This window comes from Salmo salar, chromosome ssa07 (assembly GCF_905237065.1).
Source record: "Salmo salar chromosome ssa07, Ssal_v3.1, whole genome shotgun sequence".
Classification (NCBI taxonomy): Eukaryota; Metazoa; Chordata; class Actinopteri; order Salmoniformes; family Salmonidae; genus Salmo; species Salmo salar.
In genome coordinates, this window is record NC_059448.1 from 15298979 (window position 1) to 15326424 (window position 27446).

Sequence of the window (27446 nt, forward strand, 5' to 3'; positions counted from 1 at the left end):
ACTTGGTCCTGGGGCCCCCATCTGGGTGCACGTTTTGTTTTTTGCCCGAGCACTACACAGCTGATTCAAATAACCAACTCATCATTAAGCTTTGATTATTTGAATCGGCTGTGTAGTGCTAGGGCAAAAACAAAAACATGAACCCAGAACTAAGTTTGGGAAACCATGCCCTATCCCACCTGGACAAGAAGAACACCCATGTAAGAATGCTCGACTACAGCTCAGCGTTCAACATCATACCCTCCAAGCACGACACTAAGCTCAGGGCCCTGGGTATAAACACCTCCCTCTGCAACTGGATCCTGGACTTCCTGACAGGCAGACACCAGGTGGTGAGGGTAGGCAAGAACATGTCCGCCACGCTGACCCTCAACACAGTGGCCTCCCAGGGTTGCGTGCTTAGTAGTGATGTGCTGATTAACTCATAAATGGGGTGGGCGGGTTTAGGGTCATAAAATAGTGTGGATGGGGGGGCGGGGGTTGAATAAGGAGAAAAAAACATTTTTTTAAATCCATAAATGTGTAATTGTGCAATTCATATCTATAGGCTACATTGAGGTTTTTCCTTTCGTTCTTTTTATCTGACGTTAGTGTGTAGCCTAAGCTTTAGGGCCTGACTGTAGTGTGCCAAATACATGCCATTTGTCAAATGATTTTAGGAACTTGTTGAGTTAATGTTGATCCACTGAGACAAAAAGGATCATGTTGGTGTTTAATTCAATAAGAGAAAAGATTTGGTGAAGAGGTAAAAGCGGATGATAGCAGTGCCGGGTATGTTGTGTGATAATTTTGTGAGGCGCTATACAATTTCGAAATGAACAACACAGGGACTTCAAAATGGCACGTCAAGGGAACTGTACTGTTCAGACGGGTTAAATGAAATACTAGCCTATCTGATATCTGGACACTGACTGTAGGTCCATAACCTCTTACATAGCTTAATATAGTGTTAACCCCTGCAGAATTAAGCATTGCTTGCAGTAAAATTATACACCAAATGTACATTTTGATTCGGGAACAGCAGTGGAGAAATATAATTTCTTTCTTTCAGCATCTTGAGAGAATGAATTCCCGGTTAGGGACCGTCTGTAAAGGTGGCGGGTCTATCTTTATCAACATCATAAAAGCTGATAGTATTATAACCACATAAAATATGCATCCAAGCCGAACTGAAATCTTATAAAAACACATTGGTTTTAACAGCTTTTATTTTCCTTTAAACCGGTCCAACCGATATCATTTGAATGATTTCCTTGCAAAATGTCAAAAAATGTATTGCGTTTTCTCTCCATTCCTTAAAAGTCTTTGCTGCTTGAGAGAAGCCGAGATGAATAAGGAAAGAGAAAACTGTACCGATGTCAACTAGATTTAAGCGTTCATTCTGTTGATTTCTGACATTCTGGTGAGCAAGGGTTTGTTTTGTCTTCTAATGACAGAAGAGAAGCTGCATGTATCTAACTATAGACAAGCTGACTAATAAATACAGGGCTGCAACTTCAGAAGAAAGCTTGGAGTGAGATTTGCTATGTGAATATCATTGCAAGGAAGAATGTACCGTTTTAAATCTAATTCTACATATTCTGACATGGTTTAGGCCTATGACGAGGGTGGAAAATAAAAAATAAAAAAACCACAGGTCAGGTGTATTTTAATGACGACTTACTTTGAGTATTCTAATCTTTTTTAGGTGGTTTGACACTTTATTCAGACAGTAATTAAATGCGATGGGAGAAACAGTGGGAAGGATGGAAGCAGGGATTGTTCCCTGTTCTCATTTGGAAAGCTGTATATGTCCCAGGGAGCGTTACCAATATAGCAAGGCTGTGCACAGTAAATACTCATATTAATTGTTGATGGCAGTGGGTAGCCAAACCAGAGACTGTATTCTCCTTGTCCATAGACTGCTGTCAAGGTAAGGACACTAACATTTTGTCATTTGGGTAAACTCGCTCTTTAAAATAGGGCTGAAAGAAAATCCTGCTTGCTCTCCAGGTGCTAGTTGTTTAAAAAAGTTATTGTTATAACAATTAATTTCTCAGAATCACCCAACCTTCAAGAACAGTCTAATGAAGATCAATATTCAGGTGGTTTATGTCTACTAGTTGAAGATTCTTGCCATCATCTTACTCTACATAAACAAAATAGGATGCGTTGATTCCCCCTAAAATGTTAAATTATATTTGATTCCTAGAGCATTTAATATCGCATGCTTATTTGTATGACTTATTCAAAACTGTCCATGAATGGCTGAAAAAATACATAGCTTCATATAATTCATTTTCAAAGACACAAGTAGTCATATCAGATTTCAAATATGTGATAACACTGGCAAAATTGGGAAGTGGAACTATAAAATAAGTGTGGGAAATACAGTAGTGTTCTTGCTGACAAGCACAGGAATTACCCTATATTGTTGCTCATTGTTAAGAATGAGAATTGTTCCACTGATCAGACTAAATATAACAAATAGATCAAATATCCTGAAGACAAAATGACAAATCTGCCCGAACACCCTAAACTAAATTATGTTTCTATTTATTGTCCACCCTCTAGAATAAAATGTACACCATCGTTCCAAATCAGGTCACCGTACGAAACGTCCCTGCTAAAACATTCTGGGTCTGTCACAGCCTAAATGCCAATCACCAAATGAAGGGACTTTTGCAAGTGTGGATTAAATATGCCGTCAAAAGGCTGCATTCTGCAATAGGGGCGGGAGTAACAGCAACCTAATTTTGTTGACAACATTGTACATAAAGTTTTTTTTTAGTTTTAAACTCAGCGATAAAGGTTCTCTCGCCATTCATTTACACTCTAATCTTGAGGGGCGTTTCCTTAAAACATGCATCCAATTCCCTTGATCCTTAACATAACTTCACCAATAATATGCTTCAATGTTCCGCAGATCAGCGTTGTCGCAACACAGGATAGAGGTTGGCTCGTGATGTTCAATTGCAGTCGCAGATGCTCCGATTTCAAAACGATTTGGAGCACAGTTCAAAAGTTAATGCGCTGACTATAATGGACTAATTAGAGCAATAAAAGCAGTACTTTTCAATTTGTGAGCTATGAGAGGTGTGTTGTGGGAGCGTGAGAAGAGGGTCCGTGTGTTTCACGGCCTGAGAGTTGGCAAAATGTTGAACATTTAAAACAGAAACATAGGCCTATTTTAAAAATCCTGTCCAAAAAAAAAATTGGTTATGCAGTCTGTAGGCTAAAGCGCATTTTCCATATTTGCGGGTTTTGGTCCAGTGCGGGGCTCAGATTTTCACTTTATCAGTCAGTCGGGTGGCGGATGAATTTTTAGCAACTGCAGGTGGGTGCGGGTGAACAAACAGCTCACCCGCAAATTACTAGTGCTCAGCCCCTTTCTGTACTCCTTGTACACCCATGACTCCAACACCATTTAAGTTCGCTGACGACACGATGGTGGTGGGCCTTATCGCAGACGCAACAGCCTACAGGGAGGTGGTTAGAGTCCTGGCTGAGAGGTGCAAAGAAAACAGCCTCGGCCTCACTGACAGTAAAACCAGGGAGCTGATGGTGGACTAGGGGAAACGGGGTGAAGCGCGCCTCTATATTCAGCGACGGACTGCAGTGGCGAGGTTCAAAAGCTTCAAGTTCCTTGGTGTGCACGTCACAGACGACCGAGTATGGTCCAGTCACACCACCACTGTGGTGTTGAAGGCAAACAGCGCCCCTAAAACCTCAGGCGACTGAAGAAATTAAGCATGGGCTCTCGGGTTCTCAAGAAGTTCAACAGCATACAATAGTCCATTATTACCATGCATACTACCTCTTATTACTCCTATGACTTGTTATTTCTAACTTGACTGTTTTTGTCGTCATTAACTGATGATGTACTGAACTGCTGAGGGAGCTCCCACAAACATTTCACAGCACCTTTTATACCTGCAGTAATCTGTATGTGACGTATAAAATGTGATTTGGAGCCAAAACCACTAATAGAGTTCTTGCCACGGGAGGCTGCTGAGGGTTAGGATGGCTCATAATGGCTGGAATAGAGTGAATGGTATCAAACACATAGAAACCATATGTTTGCTGTTTGATACTATTCCATATATCCCGTTCCAGCCATTACTATGAGACCGTCCTCCTCAAAGGTGCCACGGCCGCCTGTGGTTCTTGCATAACCCACAGGTGTACCACAAAGGTTCTCTTGAAATCAACAACCACTCGAATACAGATGGTAGTCATCTATCAAATACCAGAAACTATTTCCCTCCCATTTAGGAACTTATCTACTGGATGAACATGGCTCCCACATGCAAACAAAATGGAACTACAAAGAAGAATTGGTTTAATGGTGCAAGAGAGATACTTGGTTTTGCATTACTCCTCCACACATGCAAAGCATGCTGGGTCAATGTGCAAACATAGCAGTAGGGCTCCCGAGTGTCGCAGTGGTCTAAGGCACTGCATCTCAGTGCAAGAGGCTTCAGTTCACTACAGTTCCTGGTTCGAATCCAGACTGTATCACATTCGTCCGTGATTGGGAGTCCCATAGGGCAGCGCACAATTGGCCCAGCGTAGTCAGAGTTTGGCCAGGGTAGGCCGTCATTGTAAAGAAGAATTTGTTCTAAACTGACTTGCCTAGTTAGATAAAGGTTAAATAAATAAAAGATACTAAGAGAAGGGTCTGGGACAGTGAAGTACAGTGAGGGAAAAAGTATTTGATCCCCTGCTGATTTTGTATGTTTGCCCACTGACAAAGAAATGATCAGTCTATAATTTTAATGGTAGGTTTATTTGAACAGTGAGAGACAGAATAACAACCACAAAAATCCAGAAAAACACAAAATGTTATAAATTGATTTGCATTTTAATGAGGGAAATAAGTATTTGACCCCCTCTCAAATCAGAAAGATTTCTGGCTCCCAGGTGTCTTTTATACAGGTAACGAGCCGAGATTAGGAGCACACTCTTAAAGGGAGTGTCCCTAATCTCAGTCTGTTACCTGTATAAAAGACACCTGTCCACAGAAGCAATCAATCAGATTCCAAGCTCTCCACCATGGCAAAGACCAAAGAGCTCTCCAAGGATGTCAGGGACAAGATTGTAGACCTACACAAGGCTGGAATGGGCTACAAGACCATCGCCAAGCAGCTTGGTGAGAAGGTGACAACAGTTGGTGCGATTATTCGCAAATGGAAGAAACACAAAATAACTGTCAATCTCCTCAGCCTGGGGCTCCATGCAAGATCTCACCTCGTGGAGTTGCAATGAGCATGAGAACGGTGAGGAATCAGCCCTGAACTACACGGGAGGATCTTGTCAATGATCAAGGCAGCTGGGACCGTAGTCACCAAGAAAACAATTGGTAACCCACTACGCTGTCAAGAACTGAAATCCTGCAAGGTCCCCCTGCTCAAGAATACATATACATGCCCGTCTGAAGTCTGCCAATGAACATCTGAATGATTCAGAGGACAACTGGTGAAAGTGTTGTGGTCAGATGGGACCAAAATGGAGCTCTTTGGCATCAACTCAACTCGCCATGTTTGGAGGAGGAGGAATGCTGCCTATGACCCCAAGAACATCATCCCCACCGTCAAACATGGAGGTGGAAACATTAGGCTTTGGGGGTGTTTTTCTGCTAAGGGGACAGGACAACTTCACCGCATCAAAGGGACGATGGACGGGGCCATGTACCGTCAAATCTTGGGTGAGAACCTCCTTCCCTCAGCCAGGGCATTGAAAATGGGTCGTGGATGGGTATTCCAGCATGACAATGACCCAAAACACACAGCCAAGGGAACAAAGGAGTGGCTCAAGAAGAAGCACATTAAGGTCCTGGAGTGGCCTAGCCAGTCTCCAGACCTTAATCCCATAGAAAATCTGTGGAGGGAGCTGAAGGTTCGAGTTGCCAAACGTCAGCCTCGAAACCTTAATGACTTGGAGAAGATCTGCAAAGAGGAGTGGGACAAAATCCCTCCTGAGATGTGTGCAAACCTGGTGGCCAACTACAAGAAATGTCTGACCTCTGATTGCCAACAAGGGTTTTGCCACCAAGTACTAAGTCATGTTTTGCAGAGGGGTCAAATACTTACTTCCCTCATTAAAATGCAAATCAATTTATAACATTTGACATGCGTTTTTCTGGATTTTTTTTGTCTCTCACTGTTCAAATAAACCTAGCATTAAAATTATAGACTGATAATTTCTTTGTCAGTGGGCAAACGTACAAAAATCAGCAGGGGATCAAATACCTTTTTCCCCTCACTGTCGGTCAGCTGAAATAATAGAGTAGATGGCCCTGGCACGCAACATTTGGTTCTGGGTTCTGAGATTATGGGTAATCTCTAGTCAACCTTGTCATGCACCCATGTCACCTTGTTCAGCCACAGAAACTTTGTATATTAAAAAAACTCAAAAGACTGCAGGTATTGAGAAAAGACTGAGGATTTAAGTATTACTTAAGAAATTGCTTTAATTTGATTTTAAAAGTTCCCTGAAATGTTTCCTTTTCCCCTAAACAAAATAGAGCCTCATGTCTCAGCACCGAATTACATCAAAAATAGTTTCCATCAGAGAACGATAAATTAAACAAATATACATGTGCTAAGTGTATCATAATCATAGTATCAGAACTCTTTACAAGAGACAACTAAAATGTTTTTTTTTAACAATGAAAAAACATTCTGATAACGAGCTACAAGTAAAAAAAGGAGGAAAAGAAAGTCAAGGTTTCAGGGAGAGGGATAACAGCAGTTATGTTCAACAGGTATAAAAATACTAACAGGCAACTGGCCAATTAACTGGTAACAAAGCATCGTGGCTAGGCAGGTCAAGATACGAATACTAGATTTAATTGGTCCAAATCATAAAAGCACAAGCTAAAGTGCTGTTTGTGGGGGCAGGTGAGGAGGAGGACGAAGTCCCACCAGGTGGTTAAGACAGTGGGAGGAGGGGTCTTAGCTTACTTACCTAATTCTAAACCAAACCCTAGGCCCTAAACTTACGCAGTTTGTGTTGTACTGAAAATGTTGGACTGGTATCAGAAATATGGTGAAAATCCCAACATGGTACTTGAGTACTATTTCAGAAGGTCCAGTCACAAAATTTCCCAGCTGTCAAAGTTCCGGATGGACAGTCATTTACAGGTATATTAAAAAAATATTACACAGTTTGAACTGTTTTGAAGCTAATTTCCTACAATTCTACACATTTTGCCATGGGGCAGAGAGAAAATGTTGCAGTTTTGAAGACAATGATCTGCAATTCCACACGTTTCGCCATGTCTTGCGTGTTCATATGATAACATTTATTAAACTGTTGGTCCGTCCCTATTGACTCCATTCTGGGTCCAGCGCCAGAGTATGGCTATCTAGGTGGAGCTATTACCATCTTGCTAATATCTATCCTTTCAGAAGTGCCTACATGTAGGGACTAGGGTTTGGTATTGGGCATTTAACTTGGGAGTCACAACTTAATGTTGGTCTGGAATAGACAGGAGAATAAGGACCGACGTGTCCTGGCCTTAGTCCGAGTCGCTCCTGTCTTCCTTTGTAAGCAGCCGCTTTCCGCTCTTCGGGGCCATTGCTTCTTGCTTGAAGATCTTTGCGGAACTAAGAAAGACAAATACAGGACAGAGGGTGAGACTGTTTACCATTGAGAGGAGAACATGTATGTTACAGGTAATAGATGTGTGTGTGTGGGGGGGGTTTAGGGATGGGGATTTTAGGGAGAAGTTCCCGTCGTCAGAATGACTGCCGCTGGTAACTTACCCTTTCTTCTTGTATTTCTCCTGCTCAGCGGGAGGAATGTGGTCCATCAGCTCCAGACTGTCGTTGATCTTCTTGAGCCACTCATAGTGCTCTCGGCCACGGACCTGAGAGGAGAGAGGGAGGAAGTGAGAGGGGATTTTCCTTGGGCAAAACCATGAAGTGGAGATACACCAATTCTCCATCACAAAAGTGCCTCTGTCTGTCAGCTTGTGTGTCATTCCCTCACCTGCAACAAAAATACATTGTCCTTGTCTTCATCCTCAGTGCTGGAGCCGTTCTTGATCTTCTTGCTGGTCCCTGGAGGGGGCAGGGTCTGTTGGGACTCTGAGGGGAGAGGAGACAAGGTCAACAATGACATAGGAGAGACGAGGGTTGAGACGTGGCCCGAGTCTTACTTCTCTTGGCACCGTTGGTGGTCTTGGTCCCGTTCAGAACTTTGTTTGTGTTCTCTTCTTCGGTCTTGCGGTCCCGGCCGGGACAGGCACACACACGGACCTCGAAACAACGGCGACCCAAAACCTGACCCCTAGAAAGGAAGCAAAGGGGTGAAGAATAGTGAAAGTTAGAGGCAATAAACTCACGGGGAGCCAAGCACACTAGGGATGTGCGTCTTTCACTTCCAAGATGATTCGATATGCATCTAGATACAGTGCATTCGGAAAGTATTAAGACCCCTTGACTTTTGACATCGTTACGTTACAGCCTTATTCTAAAATTGATTCAATTGTTCCCCCCCCCCATCAATCTACACACAATACCACATAATGACAAAACAAAAATATGTTATCATTTTTTGCTAAAAAATAAAAACGGAAATATTACATTTACATAAGTATTCAGACCCTTTACTCAGTACTTTTCAGCGATTGCAGCCTAGCCCTAGACTCTTCTTGGGTATGACGCTACAAGCTTGGCACACCTATATTTGGGGAGTTTCTCTCATTCCCTGCAGATCCACTCAAGCTCTGTCAGGTTGGATGGGGAGCGTCGCTGCACAGCTATTTTCAGGTCTCTCCAGAGATGCTCGATTGGGTTCAAGTCCGGGCTCTCGCTGGGCCACTCAAGGACATTCAGAGACTTGTCCCGAAGCCACTCCTGCGTTGTCTTGGCAGTGTGCTTAGGGTCATTGTCCTGTTGGGAGGTGAGCCTTTGCCCCAGTCTGAGCGCTCTGAAGCAGGTTTTCATCAAGGATCTCTCTGTACTTTGGTCCATTCAGCTTTCCCCTCAATCCTGACTACCCCAGTCCCTGAAAAACATCCCCACAGCATGATGCTGCCACCACCATGCTTCTCCAGACATGGCACTTGGCATTCAAGCCAAAGACTCCTTTAGGTGCCTTTTGGCAAATGCCAAGGGGGCTGTCATGTGCCTTTTACTGAGTGGCTTCCATCTGGCCACTACTATAAAAAGGCCTGATTGGTGGAGTGCTGCAGAGATGGTTGTCTTTCTGGAAGGTTCTCCCATCTCCACAGAGGATCTCGGGTTCTTGGTCACCTCTTTGGCCAAGGCCCTTCTCCCCCGATTGCTCAGTTTGGCCGGGCGGCCAGCTCTAGGAAGAGTCTTGGTGGTTCCAAAATTCTTCCATTTAAGAATAGAGGCCACTGTGTTCTTGGGGACCATCAATGCTGCAGACATTTTTTGGTACCCGTCGCCAGATCTGTGCCTTGACACAACCTGTCTCGGAGCTCTATGGACAATTCCGTCAACCTCATGGCTTGGTTTTTGCTCCGACATGCACTGTCAATTGTGGGACCTTATATAGACAGGTGTGTGCCTTTCTAAATCATGCCCAATCAATTGAATTAACACAGGTGGACTCCAATGAGTTGTAGAAACATCAAGGATGGTCAATGGAAACAGGATGCACCCGAGCTCAATTTCAAGTATCATAGCAAAAGTTCTGAATACTTAAAAAAAAAAAAAAATGTATTCACATAAATTAGCAAAAACCTGTTTTCGCTTTGTCATTGTGGGGTATTGTGTGTAGATTAATGAGGAATTTATTTTATTTAATACATTTTTGAATAAGGGTATAATGTAACAATTTGGAAAAAGAAGGGGTCCGAATACTTTCCCAATGCACTGTATACGGGCTACAATACATTTTTAGTTTGAAACGATTCAGTGCGATTAGAGGAAGGAATCGATGTGATGCACTAACTTTTGTTGCATAAACATTCATTTTTCATTCTAAATTAAAATCTGCTGCTGATGGAGCTCATGAGCTGGGCCTCTCAGTTTGATCTGTCGGTCATGTGCGCGTACGTGCGTAAATTATGTGTGTGGTTGTGTCTCAAGTTCGGCGTTCAGCTTTTTCGCTCTGGACGCTTTATCTGCTCAACCATGCACCTGTCTGGTGAGGTTGAACGCCTCCTCTCCTACTCAGCCTCCCGACCAAAGCTTCTCCCAAGCGGGTGTGACATCTGCTCCCGTTACCTGCTGCTTGGATCCCACCCGGCGATCTACTCCCCGTCTGCCCTGCCCTGTCTCCCAGTCTGGTACAGGTACCCCCCCGCCACACTCCCCCGAGATTTCGCTTGGCTCCAGCACACACGCACACCGTAGACTTTGGACTGATCGGAATTTTTATGTAGGCTAATTAACTTGTGTTGCGATTTTGTGTTGTAGAGAGTTCAACAAAGCTTTCAGTGTTCAGACAGCCTTCTTTGCCCTTAAGATTGTTCTGAACACCTTCTAAACAAAAAAGGTATTGTGGTCGTGTAATAAGATTTCACCACTGTCTCATAATTTAATGGTTTAGACCAGTGGTGGGCAAACTTTTTGGCTCGAGGGCCACATCGGGATTTTGAAATTCAACGGAGGGTCACATTTTTTGGGGGACCAATTGTTTGTTAAAATCAATTTGCGGGGGCCTCCCGAGTGGCACAGGGGTTTAAGGCACTGCATCGCAGCGGTCGTCACTACAGACCCGGGTTCGATCCCAGGCTGTCACACAGCTGGCCGTGACTGGGAGACCCATTGGGCCAGCGTCGTCCGGGTTAGGAGAGGGTTTGGCAGGCTGAAATTTCGTTTTCCCATCACGCTCTAGCGACTCGTGGCGTACTGGGCGCATGCACGCTGACACGGTCAGTAGGTGTATGGTGTTTCCGCCGATACATTGGTGCGGCTGGCTTTCAGGTTAAGCAAGCATTGTGTCAAGAAGCAGTGTGGTTTGGCTGGGTCGTGTTTCAGAGGACGCACGGCTCTCGACCTTCGCCTCTCCCGAGTCCGTACGGGAGTTGCAGCGATGAGACAAGACAGTAACTACCAGTCGGATACCACGAAATGTCTCGCGGGCCGGTTTGAAGTGCCCGGCGGTCCGTGGTCGGTACTCCCCCTCCCACCAGACTGTTTGGAAGTTGACAGTTTTACTTCTTCTCCTGTGTCAACCATGCAGTGTGGGTAGCTTAGGCTACTTTTATTCCGGTATAATAATTTTCAACACTACATTTCATACAAACATAACCGAGCAAATTCATTGACTGTCACAACAGAAAAAAATACCTAATATTGCACATGCTGTTTTACTAATATTTGCATGCTGACAGTGACATGCAAATATGGCAGGTCAGGAATAGGCCTACTTTTCATTGCTCAGTGCTTGTAGCCGAGCACAGTATGCAGTTTAACTAGGCTACTGATACTTCCTGGGGTTGTTCGGCATGCAAAATGTCTTGTAGATCAATGACTGTCAAAACAATGACATGCTGAAGGCGTGGAAGCAGTTGTCACAAAATATGGAGGTATTTTCGGGAAGGTAGAAAGTAATTTAGCACCATGTTTTTTTTATTTTTATTTTAAACAGGTGATTCGTAACGTTTGAACCAAATTTGAGACAGATGCATGCTACATTCTGACAGACGCACTCATATCTTAAATATTTCAACCGGGGACCGATTCATATCAGTGAATCGTTACATCCCTAAAAAAACAAAACACACATTACGGCAAATATAACGCAAACTCAGACCCTGATGCGGATTTTACAAAACAAACTTATTGAGAAGGGATAAGGAGAGACACTTACTCCTGGGTCTCCAGGGTCAGGATGGTGAGGATGGGACGCCTGTTCATACCACCCATGCAACTGGAGTTGCACATGAAGTTCAGGAGAACAGTAGTCGTTTCAGAGCCCAGCTATACAAACACATACACAACGTTAAGCTTCACTTGAACGCACATTGACAAATGCAACTCTCCAATGCATTATAGACAGATGTCTCATAATGGCTTCCTGGTATGGTGATGTAATCATTTCCATGGTAATGTAGAATGTTCATTCAAATGATACAAACTGATGTGGCTATTTTTTTTATAATTTCATTTGAGTTGATTCAACAAATCGCAGAACAGATTGATGGGGTACACTTCCTGCCTTGCTCATCTGGGTACACTCGCAATGGCCGCCAGTCCACCCATTATGCCATCATTTACTTGAATGGGGACGACCGTTCTATTAATTATCTTTCTATGGGGTATACCTGAGGCGGCTCATACGGCAGCAGCACACTTTGACGCTTGGTGTTTCCATCCTCCAGGTATTGAGCCCACTGGCTCCCCTCCACTCTAATCAGGTGACTGCGGTGGACTACACCTAGACAAAAAAAACAGGAAGTAGACAAGTAGTGAGGGGGAGTCTCCTCTATTCCTGGGACAATCTTCTACATGGGGAGTAAAGGTATACCTCATCTCTCTGAGACCATGATGAATATTATGATCAGATTTGCATGGCTTTCATTTCCTCTTTATTCGTTTACATAGCTAAATACAAAAACTGAGCCAAAATAAAATCATGCATATCAGTCTATTTTTTTTTTACTCTTAAAACTTCTTATGGATGGTGGCAGTAAACTGCCTGCTACTCACTCCCAGAAACTAAGATATGCATATTAAAAAACACTCTGAAGTTTCTAAAACTGTTTGAATGATGTCTGAGTATAACAGAACTCATATGGCAGGCAAAAACCTGAGAAAAAATCCAAACAGGAAGTGGTTTGTAGTTTTTCAAGTGATTGCCTATCCAAACTACAGTGTCTGTGGGGTAATTTTGCACTTCCTACGGCTTCCACTAGATGTCAACAGTCTTTAGAACCTTGTTTGAGGCTTCTACTGTGAAGTGAGGATGAATAAGAGCTCCTGGAGTCAGAACACTGCCAGCAGGGCATGAGGCTCAGCCATGCGCGCTCACATGAGGGTACCTCAGTTCCATTGCATTTCTGAAGACAAAGGATTTCTCCGGTTGAAACTTTATTGCAGATTTACGATAAAAACATCCTAAAGACTGATTCTATACATCGTTTGACATGTTTCTACGAACTGTAATGGGATTTTTTTAGTTTTTGTCTGACCTGCGCGTCGTGAATTTGGATTTGTGAACTGAAGGCGCGAACAAAAAGGAGGTATTTGGACATAAAGGATGGACTTTATCGAACAAAACAAACATTTATTGTTGAACTGGGATTCCTGGGAGTGCAATCTGATTCTGATGAAGATCAAAGGTAAGTGAATATTTATAATGCTATTTCTGACTATTGTTGACTCCATCATGGCGGATATATTGTATGGCATGTTTTTGTGTCTGAGCGCCGTACTCAGATTATTGCTTTTTCAGTAAAGCTTTTTTGAAATCTGACACAGTGGTTGCATTAAGGAGAAGTTTATCTAAAGTTCCATGTATAACACTTGTATTTTCATGAACATTTATGATGAGTATTTCTGTAAATTGATGTGGCTCTCTGCAAAATCACTGGATGTTTTGAGGCAAACATTACTGAACATAACGCGCCAATGTAAACTGAGATTTTGGATATAAATATGAACTTTATCTAACAAAACATACATGTATTGTGTAACAAGAAGTCATATGAGTGTCATCTGATGAAAATCAAAGGTAAGTGATTAATTTTCTCTCTATTTCTGCTTTTTGTGACTCCTCTCTTTGGCTGGAAAATGGCTGTGTTTTTTTGTGTGTAGGCGCTGACCTAACATAATCATATGGTTTGCTTTCGCCGTAGAGCCTTTTTGAAATCAGACACTGTGGCAGGATTAACAAGAAGTAAAGCTTTAAAATGGTGTATAATACTTGTATGTTTGAGGAATTTTAATTATGAGATTTTTGTTGTTTTGAATTTGCCGCCCTGCACTTTCACTGGCTGTCGTCATATCGATCCCGCTAACAGGATTCAAGCCATAAGAAGTTTTAAGGGCAAAATACTTATTACCGTAAATTCCGGACTATAAGCCGCAACTTTTTTCCCAGGCTTTGAACCTCGCGGCTTAAACAATGACGCGGCTAATATATGGATTTTTCCCTCTTTCAATTTTTTTTCTCTCCAAAAAAACACATTCTGTGACGTGCTCAGTTTTTTGGCGGCATGAAGCTTTCATTAGACCAACGAAATTGCCGAACGGGTTAAGGTCAAACAACTTTTTTGTTTACTGTTTAGAGTAAATCGAGCGCTCTCAAACTTCCCATCATTCTGATTACAGTAGTCATTTTGTCACCCTCACCATGGCAAAGACACGGAGAAATGCATATGATGCAGCTTTCAAGTTGAAGGCGATTGATCTGGCTGTTGGAAAAGGAAATAGAGCTGCTGCATGGGAGCTTGGTCTTAATGAGTCGATGATAAGACGTTGGAAACAGCAGCGTGAGGAATTGACTCAGTGCAAAAAAGACAACTAAAGCTTACTGCAAATGTTTTATTTTTTGTTACAAGCCGTGTTTCGTTAAAGCCTATTTATTTTTGTTACAAGCCGTGTTTCGTTAAAGCCTGTGTAAAGTTCATTTGTTTCAATGTACCGGTAGGCACCTGCGGCTTATAGACATGTGCAGCTTATTTATGTTCAAAATATAATTATTTTTTAAATTCAGTGGGTGTGGCTTATATTCAGGTGCGCTTAATAGTCCGGAAATTACGGTATCTACATCAGATTTGAATGTTTACCTTAGACTAAAAACACACCCACCTTCATTGTTATCTGAGGCGCTCTGGTGGTGGGGACAGCGCCGGACCACCTCAGAGACATGCTCAGACTTCTTGTAGATAGCGGTGGCCCTGAGGATGGCTCCTGGCGGGGGATCCATGGCCATCAACACCTCCACAGGGCACGTCTTAGCCAGCTGGCAGTACAGCTTGTTCAGCTGCACAGAATACTGGGAGGGGAGAGAAAACAATGAGCGACCAGTTGGATGTGTCTATAGGAATTTTATTTTGTGAAACAATGTTGTGAATTGAATTGATAAAAAGTGAAAAAATAAGCACTTTGGTGAAGTTATTTCCCACAGACAGCATTTCACTTTGGCGATAAAAAGAAATAAGAGTATTATCTGTTTATAAAGTTTACATAAAATACAAAACACTAGCAACATGTGGGCTTAACACCTACAGGTATAAGATCATAATACACATGAACAATTATATTAATATTCTGAAGAAATCGTAAATACCATGTTTATAACTATACATTTTCACCAAAAGGGCTGCATTTTAACCCTTTCCATAATGGAGCCCTTGTGTAGAACATGCCCTGTCATGTCAGACCCATGCATTACTGCAACCTACCAGCATGCAACTCCTCAGTTCCAATGAATGAGTTGCAGGGGGCGTTAGTTTGAGGGCAGCACAACCTAACTCAAGCCTGATAGGTCTATCATAGTAAGCTGACATGTGAGTCACTGTGGAAACCTTGCTGCTATTGGCTGTTTTAATCCAAATACTTTGTCGCCAAAACCTTGAGTTTTAGCAAATCGTCACAATGAACTGGATTCCAGTTGAATGCAACCACAGGGAATTAGAATGAGTGGAATATCTTTTGTCTCTGTCTGAGGTAAAGTAACTGCAATTTACTGTAATTAATTGATTGAAATGAGACCATGGATTAAATTGGTTTGAAGCCATTTTACTGTTACTTATTGTGATTGTCAAAAAAGTATCTTAATCAAAATAGATGTTTCCCCCAGAAGAGAACAGTCATTCAAAGTTGAAAGAAAGAGATCAATAGAGATATACATAGCATGTGAATATACAGTGAGACAATGCTTCTTAAAGGGTGGGGCTGGACCCTCATGGTAGGCTGTGTTTCATTCCTATAGAGTACCAAAGTATGAGTCATAATACCCATAAAACCTAGCAGTCAAACAAGAAAATGGTTCCAACCATTTGTCCACCATCAATTTTTCCCACTGGGCAGTGGTTCCAAAACTGTGGGGCTCATTCCAGCTTTAAACTTCCTCTTGAAAATTGCAATAGTAGAATGCACAGGGTGAAATTTCTATATTTGGCAGTGCATCATCAGTTCCTCTTGTCATGTTAGTCATTGCAGACCTTAGAAAACAATTTATAACTTGCCAGAAATGTCCAGATCAACTAGTCCATGTCAGCTAAAGTGTTTTTAGGTAGGTTTGGTAACCTATAGATATTTTAATTTGTGTCACTCAAATACCACATGAATACCCATTAGACATGCCAAAACGTATAGAATTGCTAGAAAATCAGCTTTAAACCCGCTAAATGTTCTCCGCCAACAAGAGGGGTGTGAAAAGTTTGTCATGAACAGTGTTAGTGCCCGTAGAAACGGACGTGGCGCGTGCGCAGGTGGGGCGCAGAATGTTCCCCAATGCTAGGGGCCCTGAGGGAAAAAGGGTGGGAACCCCTGCCATAGGGGATTTTAGAAACACTTAAAATAAGGGCTGCGTTTTGTGTAGGCTTACCCGGGCGTGACGTTTTGATAACCATGTAAATCTCTCTAGGACAAGGTGACTTATAATATATTCGCCTGTATTTACCCCTCAAAAATGAAATGCTAATTAGCTGCTAATGTGGCTATCGTAAAGAACTACAAATGCCATGATGATCTGGACAAAACTGCTGAATCGAGGCAAAGGTAAGAATCTTTGGAATAATTATCTAATGTTAGCTAAAATTTGTAATGATTAAATTGGCTAAATGTCTAAAATGTATAATTCTGTGAACTGTCTTGTGCAAGTTTTAAATGGGGCTGCAGGTATCCTAGTGGTTAGAGTGTTGGACTAGTAACTGAAAGGTCGCAAGATTGAATCTCCAAGCTGACAAGGTAAAAATCTGTCCTTCTGCCCCTGAACAAGGCAGTAAACCCACTGTTCCTAGGCCGTCATTGAAAATAAGAATTTGTTCTTAACTGACTTGCCTAGTTAAATAAAGGTAAAAATATATATATTTTTTAATGGACACAATACCTGTTAGCAAAGGAGTCAGCTAGAGATGACGTGCAGGAGCTTGCAGGGATTTGTAGTCTTCCATCATGTCTACTTTGATGCTAATTAGCATTTTCGAAACAGAATAAATAGAGCCGAATATATTGATTAAAAAAGTCACCTTGTTTGAGAGAGATTTACATGCTACACGCCAGGGTAAGCCCACACAAAACACAGCATTTATTTTAAGTGATAAATGGCCATATTATCATGAATTATAAACTGGGTGGTTTGAGCATTGGTATGACAAAATATTTTTACTGTTCTAATTACACTAATAACCAGTTTATAAAAAGGCAGCTCTGGGGTTTGTGGTATATGACCAATATACCACGGCTAAGGGCTGTGTCCAGGCACTCAGAGTTGTTTCGGGCAGAAGAACAGCCCTTAGCTGTGGTATATTGGCCATATATACACACACACCACACCTCCTCGGGCCTTATTGCTTTAACAATACGTGTGTGTATGTATTCAGGCATGAGCATGTGCAGTAAGCCATATGCATGACACTCACAGTGGAGGTGACAGACTTGGCGGTACCGGACTTCTGGAATCGCAGCTGGAAGCCGTGCTTCCCAGGGTAGTCGTTGGTGGAGGGGACGGTGGAGGCAGTGGGAGGCACGCTGTCCAGGGTTGACACAGAGGGCTCCACAACCGGGGGCTCCAGCAGTTCAAACAGCCCCTCGTCAAAGACCTTGTGGAGAGTCGCGTCGGGAAGGAGCTGTGAGGGAGGTAAGTGGATGCCATTTATCTACAGAGGAGTAAAGTATTCAAGTTATCAGTTGCTCATTAGCCCATTCTAAAAAGGTGTGGCGTCATGAAAATACTTCCTTCACGTCATGAGGTAGACAATCAAACGTACCGAGACATCCAGGTCAGGCCAGTTTTCAGTAGCACCCAGTGGAATACTAGGCCCCTGAGGTGTCATACTATAGAAAAGAAATCACCGGATCAGTCATTATTATGGCCCTGAAAAGACCTATGCAGAAAAGGTGCTGTAATACATTGAACAATGTCTCTGGGCTTCCACTCACACACAACCTCCTCGGCCTAGTCTAGAAGTAGCTACCTACCTTGGTAGTCTTAAACATACATAAGTCTGTGGTCCTAAAGGTTGTTCAAAACTTACTTGCTCTCCCAAAGCTGCTGGAAGGAACATTGGCTGAGCTCTTCCATCCTGTATCCGTTCACTTTCTCGACAGCTCACAGGACCGTTTGGGAGGAGGAGAGGATTGGACACAGGGACACAAGGAGGGAGGGAGGAAGGCGATGGGATCTAGGAGAGAGAACACCCATGTGATTAGTTAAGAAAAAAATCTATACTAGTTTTAGCAGCTACCTGTGTCTTCGAAACAATACATTTATGGGATGAGTGGGGAAAGGGGGACCAGTGGGGGAAAGGGGGACAACAGCTCCCAAGTGGTGTAGCAGTCTAAGGCAGTGCATCTCAGTGCTAGAGGCGTCACTACAAACCCTGGTTCGAGTCCAGGCTGTATCACAAACGGCAGTGATTGGGAGTCCCATAGGGTGGCGCACAATTAGCCCAGTGTCGTCCGGGTTAGGCCGTCATTGTAAATAAGAAATTGTTCTTAAATGACTTGCCTAGTTAAATAAAGGTTAAATAAAAAAGCTAGAATACAGAGAGGGGACGGGTAATGACTGACTGGGTTGTGTAGTTAGCTAGAGCCATGTGAGCACTGGTGCCACGGTATTAGGCTAATCCTTGGTGTTGCTCAAGTGCCTAGCTAGCTAACCTATGTTTACCAAATAAACACCTAATCTAAATCTATGACTAACTTTCAACCAACCCCATGCAGAGAGAAATAATAAAGGCGTCTTTTTGTATGCCATGGTTCGTTGGACAGAGCCTATGAGGAAAAAGAACGTCGTTGTTGTAGGGCAGGGATCATCAACTAGATTTCTACATTTGTATATGAAAACATGCATCTTTCCATTATGAGTGGGAATACTTGGGAACATATTTTTTTTTTTTTAAATGTAAATCACTTGGAGCTGATTTCCTGGTGTTTTTGCAGTCATGTCTGACAATTAAAATTCAAAAAAATATGTATTTTTGCTCAGAAAACTTGGGGGGGGGCAAATAAAACCACATGCGGGCCAAATCCAGTAGGGGGACTATGTTGTAGGGTAAAGTTGCATGGATAAACTGCGAAAATAAACACAGGCTTAGGAGATCTTATATTTTTTGTTCTATGAGAACCAGCTAACGTCCTTTTTTGTGATATCTTTAGAATTTATGTAATAATAAAAACGGTTTCATAATTCATAACATGATCTTTAACTGGTACCGCTTTCGGTGTTCCCAAATATTGCCGCACGAGGGCGAAGCGAGCAAATTGGTGGCAGGACATGGGGGTGTTCGATAAAAGTTATTATTAAAAATATGAATTTCAGTACCCTCCGGAAAAGGCCGCAGTTGTACATGAAACACATTGGTACAGATAAGCGTTTTCAGAATTGACATTTTTACAAGTATCGACTGAAGGTGGCTCAATCTTTTTTCTGACAAATCGCGCGAGGGGTTGAGCGTTCCTCAGTTATGGCCTAGCATGTCCTAGCTATTTAGCTAGCAGGTTAGACACCCTAAACAGTATGCGATTCGTGATCATCATCCAACTTCCATGTCATATAATACTACAATGTGTAGTGGTTCAATTTGTATTAATACAACGAAATACAGGACCCACCATCTTCCACTAAAATCTGCTAGTTGAGCTGTAAGCTTGGCTGGCTGTTTTACTAGAATCTCCAATCAACAACAACCACAAACTTTTCCAGGCAAAAGAATTTGCTACGCTGCCTAAAATAAATTAAACATGGATTTTATACCTCGCCTCCCGTTTATGAATATTTTCTTGCAGCACCTCGGTTCTCTGTCAATGCAATCCGTAGCAGCCGTAAAGCAAAATATTTAGTTTCAGTGAAAAGCGTGCTTTTCGGGGATTTCCCCAATAACCAGAGAAGGGGAGGGGCTGCGCAGAGTTCACAGGCCACCAATCAGAGGCCGCGCCCACCGAGGTGTATGTTTTTAAATGGGATGGCGCGAAATACCCTAGGATAGGGGGCGCCACAGCGCATTTTGAAAAAAAATCGTTCCCATTTTCAACGGCCTACTAATCAAACTCAGAAGATAGGGCATGCATATACTTATTATATATGGATAGAAAACACTCTAAAGTTTCTAAAACTGTTTGAATGGTGTCTGTGAGTATAACAGAACTCATTTGGCAGGCAAAACCCTGAGACATTTTCTGACAGGAAGTGGATACCTGATGTGTTGTATTGAGTTCTAACCTATCCCATTGAAAAACACAGGGGTTTAGGAATATTTTGGCACTTCCTATTGCTTCCACTAGATGTCGCCAGTCCTTTCACAGTGGTTTGAGCCTTATAGAGTCAAAACTCAGTGAATGACAGGAGTTTGAAATTGGTCACAGGGGATGGGCCATCACCATTATGACGCCGGCGGCCATGTCTGCCCCCACCTTTGGAAACGGTTTTAAAGGCAATGAATGCATCCCCCTCGAATCTTATTGGCTCTCTTGGTGTTAGTGGCCCTGAACATTTATTTTATACAACGTTTGACATGTTTGAACGAACCTACATGCGCGAGGATTGCTTTCAGTATGAAGTGCAGAGCTGCGTTTGGAGAGAGCCATAGGACGCGCTACCAACATCAGGCTAATGGAACGTGAAGTATGGACTTTTTGACCGAAAATACATCTGTTGTGGACCTGGGATGCTTTCTGATGAAGACAACTAAAGGTAGGCGATTATTGACAATATTATTGAAGATGATATGGTTCATACTGTTGCATCCAAGATGGCGCCGAGCACTGTATATTAGCTGATTTTCTGAGTATCGCATCTCCTTTTATCGCAAAGTGTGATTACCCAGTAAAGTTAATTTAAAATCTGGTATGACGGGTGTTCTCAAGAGATATTCATCTATAAATGTTAGATTGACAATATACATTTAAAAAATCGTTATAGTATAGCAATTTATTGAAACGTAGCATTGTTTACCGGGACGCTTTTGAGGGGAAATTAGGTAGTCAACGTCAGACAGAGATGTAAAATGCTGTTTTTATATATAAATATGACCTTTATTGAACAAAAGAATGCATGCATTGTATAACATGATGTCCTAGGGGTGCCATCTGATGAAGTTTGTAAAAGGTTAGTGCTACATTTAGCTGTTTATTGATAATATGTGATGGAAGTGGTTGGTCGGAAAATGGCTATGAAGCTGCTTTTTACGATGGACTCATCTAATATAATCTAATGATTTGCTTTTCCTGTAAAACCTTTTTGAAATCGGACGACGTGGGTCGATTCAGGAGAGGTGTATCTATAAAAAAAAAAAAATATTTTTAATTTTTGTAAAAAATTATGATAATTTTTTAATGCTAATTGGCGATATGATTTTTCGCTGGATTTTGATCCCGCTAACGGGATCAGATGCTCAAGAGGTTAAGTGGATACATTGTACATCTTGGTATTAGTAAAATTATATTGGCTGAATGCAGGAATGAAAACAAATATTGTGGCGTTTGAGGCACATCATTCATTGCACGCTGGTTATCATGCGTTGTATCATCACATTGAATTGCATAGTTCATGTTTTGTGATAATAATGTCTGATAATGATGTCTAATTTCTCAGGTTATGTGCATGTCCAAAGATTATGAACTCATGCAAAATGATTTCATTCAAAATAAAAAATAAATATATAAAAAGTTGCATGGATTTGGAAAAGGCATGCCTGCTCCTCAAAATGTCCTTATTTCATAACGGCTTCATGTAATTTCACCAATATTCATTCTTCCGCCCTAGTTGATATGCCTAAATTATGGAATACTGTTGATGATGAATCAATAGGCTGCTAGCATTGATGGCACTACTAGCACTGCTATTAAGAGGGACAGCTGACTAGCTGACCATTGAGTGAATATTCAAGTTTGTTTATTTGTCATGTACACATGATATGAGCATAAGAGCACCTCCTCCCAGCTGCCCACTGCACTGAGGATAGGAAACAGTGTCACCACCGATAAATCCATAATAATTGAGAATTTCAATATGCATTTTTCTACAGCTGGCCTTGCTTTCCACCTGGCTACCGCTAAACCGGTCAAGAGCCCCTCACCCCCCACAGCAACTTTCCCAAGTCTCCCCCATTTCTCTTTCACCCAAATCCAGATAGCTGATGTTCTGAAAGAGCTGAAAAATCTGGACCCGTACAAATCAGCCGGGCTAGACAATCTGGACCCTCTCTTTCTAAAATGATATGCCGAAATTGTTGCAACCCCTATTACTAGCCTGTTCAACCTCTCTTTCGTATTGTCTGAGATCCTCAAAGATTGGAAAGCTGCCACGGTCATCCCCCTCTTCAAAGGGGGAGACACTCTAGGCCAAAATTGCTACAGACTTATATCTATCCTACCCTGCCTTTCTAAGGTCTTCGAAAGCCAAGTTAACAAACCGATCACCGACCATTTCGAATCCCACCGTACCTTCTCCTCTATGCAATCTGGTTTCCGAGCTGGTCATGGGTGCACCTCAGCCACGCTCAAGGTCCTAAACAATATCATAACCGCCATCGATAAGAGACAATACTGTGCAGCTGTATTCATCGACCTGGCCAAGGCTTTTGACTCTGTCAATCACCACATTCTTATTGGCAGACTCAACAGCCTTGGTTTCTCAAATAACTGCCTCGCCTGGTTCACCAACTACTTCTCAGACAAAGTTCAGTGTGTCAAATTGGAGGACCTGTTGTCCGTACCTCTGGCAGTCTCTATGGGGGTGCCACAGGGTTCAAATCTCGGGCCGACTCTCTTCTCTGTATACATCAATGATGTTGCTCTTGCTGCTGGTGATTCTCTGATCCACCTCTGCGCAGACGACACCATTCTGTATACTTCTGGCCCCTCTTTGGACACTGTGTTAACTAACCTCCAGACGAGCTTCAATGCCATACAACTCTCCTTCCGTGGCCTTCAACTGCTCTTAAATGCAAGTAAAACTAAATGCATGCTCTTCAACCAATCGCTGCCCACACCAGCCCTCCCGTCCAGCATCACTACTCTTGACGGTTCTGACTTAGAATATGTGGACAACTACAAATACCTAGGTGTCTGGTTAGACTGTAAACTCTCCTTCCAGACTCACATTAAGCATCTCCAATCCAAAGTTAAATCTAGAATCGGCTTCCTATTTCGCAACAAAGCATCCTTCACTCATGCTGCCAAACATACCCTTGTAAAACTGACTATCCTACCGATCCTTGACTTCGGCGATGTCATTTACAAAATAGCCTCCAACACTCTACTCAGCAAATTGGATGCAGTCTATCACAGTACCATCCGTTTTGTCACCAAAGCCCCATACACTACCCACCACTGCGACCTGTATGCTCTCGTTGGCTGGCCCTCGCTTCATATTCGTTGCCAAACTCACTGGCTCCAGGTCATCTATAAGTCTTTGCTAGGTAAAGCCCCGCCTTATCTCAGCTCACTGGTCACCATAGAAGCACCCACCCACAGCACGCGCTCCAGCAGGTATATCTCACTGGTCACCCCCAAAGCAATTCTTCCTTTGGCCGCCTTTCCTTCCAGTTCTCTGCTGCCAATGACTGGAACGAACTGCAAAACTCACTGAAGCTGGAGACTCATATCTCCCTCACTAGCTTTAAGCACCAGCTGTCAGAGCAGCTCACAGATCACTGCATCTGTACATAGCCCATCTGTAAATAGCCCATCCAACTACCTCATCCCCCATACTGTTATTTATTTAATTTATTTTACTCCTTTGCACCCCAGTATCTCTACTTGCACACTCATCTTCTGCACATCTATCACTCCAGTGTTTAATTGCTATATTGTAATTATTTTGCCACTATGGCCTATTTATTGCTTTACCTCCCTTATCCTACCTCATTTGCACACACTGTATACTTTTTCTATTGTATTATTGACTGCATGTTTGTTTATTCCATGTGTAACTCTGTGTTGTTGTTTGTGTCGCACTGCTTTGCTTTATCTTGGCCAGGTTGCAGTTGTAAATGAGAACTTGTTCTCAACTAGCCTACCTGGTTAAATAAAGCTGAAATAAAAATGAAAATATATATACATGTATGCAGAGTGCAATAATGTAACGGCTGTCTTCTGTAGAAATGGACCAAGGCGCAGCAGGTATGTGAATACTCATCTTTAATTAAAATAAAGAAGTAAAGCATCCACTTAACAATGCAAACAAAGTGACAACAGCTACAGTTCTGCAGGCTAGAAACGCAGTGCAAAAACAACCACCCACAACCCCAAAGAAAAACACACACACCTATATAGGACTTCCAATCAAAGGCAACTATATACACCTGCCTTCAATTGGAAGTCCCAATCATCCACCCAACATTTAACCAACACAAACATGCCACGTCCTGACCCGAAAACTAAAACACTAGCTCCATCTGCTGGTCAGGACGTGACAGTACCCCCCCCTCAAGGTGCAGACCCCGGAATGCACCTACCAACAAAAAAAACAACACAAAACCCATAAACAATAACCCTAAAACAATAAGGGAGGGAAGGGAGGGTGGCTGCCGTCACCGACGGCACTGTGCTACACCCTCCCTCCCCAACCCACCTATCCTGGAGGTGGCTCAGGTGCAGGGCGTGGACCTTGCTCCACCGTCGGCGTAGCCCACTTCGGTGGCGCTGCTAACTGCGCCGGGCAGACGGGCCACTTGGGCTGACCCTGGCAGACGGACCACTCGTGCTGGGCCGGAGGACAGGAGGGCCCCTCGGGCTGGGCCGGGGGACAGGAGGGCCCCTCGGGCTGGGCCGGGGGACAGGAGGGCCCCTCGGGCTGGGCCGGGGGACAGGAGGGCCCCTCGGGCTGGGCCGGAGGGCAGGAGGACCACTCGGGCTGGGCCGGAGGGCAGGAGGACCACTCGGGCTGGGCCGGAGGGCAGGAGGACCACTCGGGCTGGGCCGGAGGGCAGGAGGACCACTCGGGCTGATCCTGACAGGCCGGGCACCCTGGCAGATCAGGGCAGGCAGGCACCTCTGGCAGAACAGGGCAGTCCGGCCACTCCGGCAGAACAGGGCAGTCCGGCCACTCCGGCAGAACAGGGCAGTCCGGCCACTCCGGCAGAACAGGGCAGTCCGGCCACTCCGGCCGAACAGGGCAGTCCGGCCACTCCGGCAGAACAGGGCAGTCCGGCCACTCCGGCAGAACAGGGCAGTCCGGCCACTCCGGCAGAACAGGGCAGTCCGGCCACTCCGGCAGAACAGGGCAGTCCGGCCACTCCGGCAGAACAGGGCAGTCCGGCCACTCCGGCAGTTCAGGGCAGTCCGGCCACTCCGGCAGTTCAGGGCAGTCCGGCCACTCCGGCAGTTCAGGGCAGTCTGACCTCTCTGGCGACTGTTGACTGGCGGGCAGCTCTGACGACTGTTGACTGGCGGGCAGCTCTGACGACTGTTGACTGGCGGGCAGCTCTGACGACTGTTGACTGGCGGGCAGCTCTGACGACTGTTACTGTCACGTCCTGACCAGCAGATGGAGCTAGTGTTTTAGTTTTGGGGTCAGGACGTGGCATGTTTGTATTGGTTAAATGTTGGGTGGATGATTGGGACTTCCAATTGAAGGCAGGTGTGTATAGTTGCCTTTGATTGGAAGTCCTATATAGGTGTGTGTGTTTTTCTTTGGGGTTGTGGGTGGTTGTTTTTTGCACTGCGTTTCTAGCCTGCAGAACTGTAGCTGTTGTTACTTTGTTTGCATTGTTAAGTGGATGCTTTACTTCTTTATTTTAATTAAAGATGAGTATTCACATACCTGCTGCGCCTTGGTCCATTTCTACAGAAGACAGCCGTTACAGAACCACCCACCAAAGGACCAAGCAGCAGAAGAGGAGGAAGCCACAGGAGAGAAAAAGGGAACAATGGACATGGGAGGACGTCCTGGACGGCAAGGGAGCCTACACCTGGGAAGAGATCCTGGCCGGAAGGGATCGCCTCCCATGGGAACAGGTGGAGGCACTCAGGAGAGTGGAGGCAGCTGGACAGAGGAACCATCGGGAACGTTACGCTGGAACACGGTTGGCTAGGAAACCCGAGAGGCAGCCCCAAGATTTTTTTGGGGGGGGCACACGGGTAGTTTGGCCAGGCCAGGGAAGAGCCGTAAGCCAGCTACCCGTGACTACAGGGAGGTGCGTACGAGGTGGAGGGCGCCATGTTACGCTGAGGTGCGCACCATCTCGCCTATACGGACGCACAGCCCAGTTCGCCCAGCACCAGCGCCCCGCAGGTGCCAGGGCAAGGGGAGCATCGAGCCGGAAGGGGTGATGCCAACCCTGCACTCAAGACCGCCAGTGCGCCCTTTCGGTCCGGTGTTTCCCGCCAGACGCACTAGCATGGAGGTGCGTGTCTCCAGGCTGGCACGTCCTATACCAGCCCCACGCATCAGGAGTCTAGTGTGTCAACCCAGCCTCGCCAGTCAACAGTCACCAGAGCTGCCCGCCAGTCAACAGTCGTCAGTGCTGCCCGCCAGTCAACCATCACCAGAGCTGCCCGCCAGTCAACAGTCGTCAGCTGCCCGCCAGTCAACAGTCGTCAGAGCTGCCCGCCAGTCAACAGTCGTCAGAGCTGCCCGCCAGTCAACAGTCGTCAGAGCTGCCCGCCAGTCAACAGTCGTCAGAGCTGCCCGCCAGTCAACAGTCGTCAGAGCTGCCCGCCAGTCAACAGTCGTCAGAGCTGCCCGCCAGTCAACAGTCGTCAGAGCTGCCCGCCAGTCAACAGTCGCCAGAGAGGTCAGACTGCCCTGAACTGCCGGAGTGGCCAGACTGCCCTGAACTGCCGGAGTGGCCAGACTGCCCTGAACTGCCGGAGTGGCCAGACTACCCTGAACTGCCAGAGTGGCCAGACTGCCCTGAACTGCCAGAGTGGCCAGACTGCCCTGAACTGCCAGAGTGGCCAGACTGCCCTGAACTGCCAGGGTGGCCAGACTGCCCTGAACTGCCAGAGTGGCCAGACTGCCCTGAACTGCCAGGGTGGCCAGACTGCCCTGAACTGCCAGGGTGGCCAGACTGCCCTGAACTGCCAGGGTGGCCAGACTGCCCTGAACTGCCAGAGTGGCCAGACTGCCCGGTTCTGTCAGAGTGGCCAGACTGCCCGGTTCTGTCAGAGTGGCCAGACTGCCCGGTTCTGCCAGAGGTGCCCGCCTGCCCGGATCTGCCAGGGTGCCCTGCCTGTCAGGATCGGCCAGAGTGGCCCTCCTGTCCTCCGGATCGGCCAGAGTGGCCCTCCTGTCCTCCGGCCCAGCCCGAGGGGCCCTCCTGCCCTCCGGCCCAGCCCGAGGGGCCCTCCTGCTCTCCGGCCCAGCCCGAGGGGCCCTCCTGCTCTCCGGCCCAGCCCGAGGGGCCCTCCTGCTCTCCGGCCCAG

At 44.8% G+C, this 27446-nt stretch overlaps 2 protein-coding genes across 3 annotated transcripts in view; one reads left to right on the top strand and one right to left on the bottom strand.

The window, feature by feature from the left end:
• Positions 1–6431: 6431 nt before the first annotated feature.
• LOC106608673 (cellular tumor antigen p53) lies at positions 6432–19993 on the bottom strand. 2 transcript variants are annotated; one of them, XM_014206769.2, is made up of 11 exons: positions 19834–19993; positions 18113–18259; positions 17846–17912; positions 17498–17704; positions 14718–14904; positions 12230–12342; positions 11776–11885; positions 8144–8274; positions 7975–8072; positions 7749–7852; positions 6432–7589 (listed from the first exon to the last, which is right to left on the bottom strand). In XM_014206769.2, exons 2-11 carry the CDS (start codon positions 18157–18159, stop codon positions 7502–7504), a joined length of 1152 nt encoding a protein of 383 aa, XP_014062244.2. In that variant the 5' UTR covers positions 18160–18259; positions 19834–19993; the 3' UTR covers positions 6432–7501. The 2 variants fall into 2 exon arrangements, with proteins under 2 accessions (XP_014062244.2, XP_014062243.2); XM_014206768.2 differs by having other exon boundaries at positions 17498–17734.
• Positions 19994–20730: 737 nt separating this feature from the next.
• Positions 20731–27446, top strand: part of LOC100136540 (solute carrier family 2, facilitated glucose transporter member 4) — a 33524-nt gene continuing 26808 nt past the window's right edge. Inside the window, exon 1 of the mRNA XM_045721584.1 lies at positions 20731–20769. The gene's annotated coding sequence lies outside the window, so the exon portion shown is untranslated. The remainder of the gene's footprint in view (positions 20770–27446) is intronic.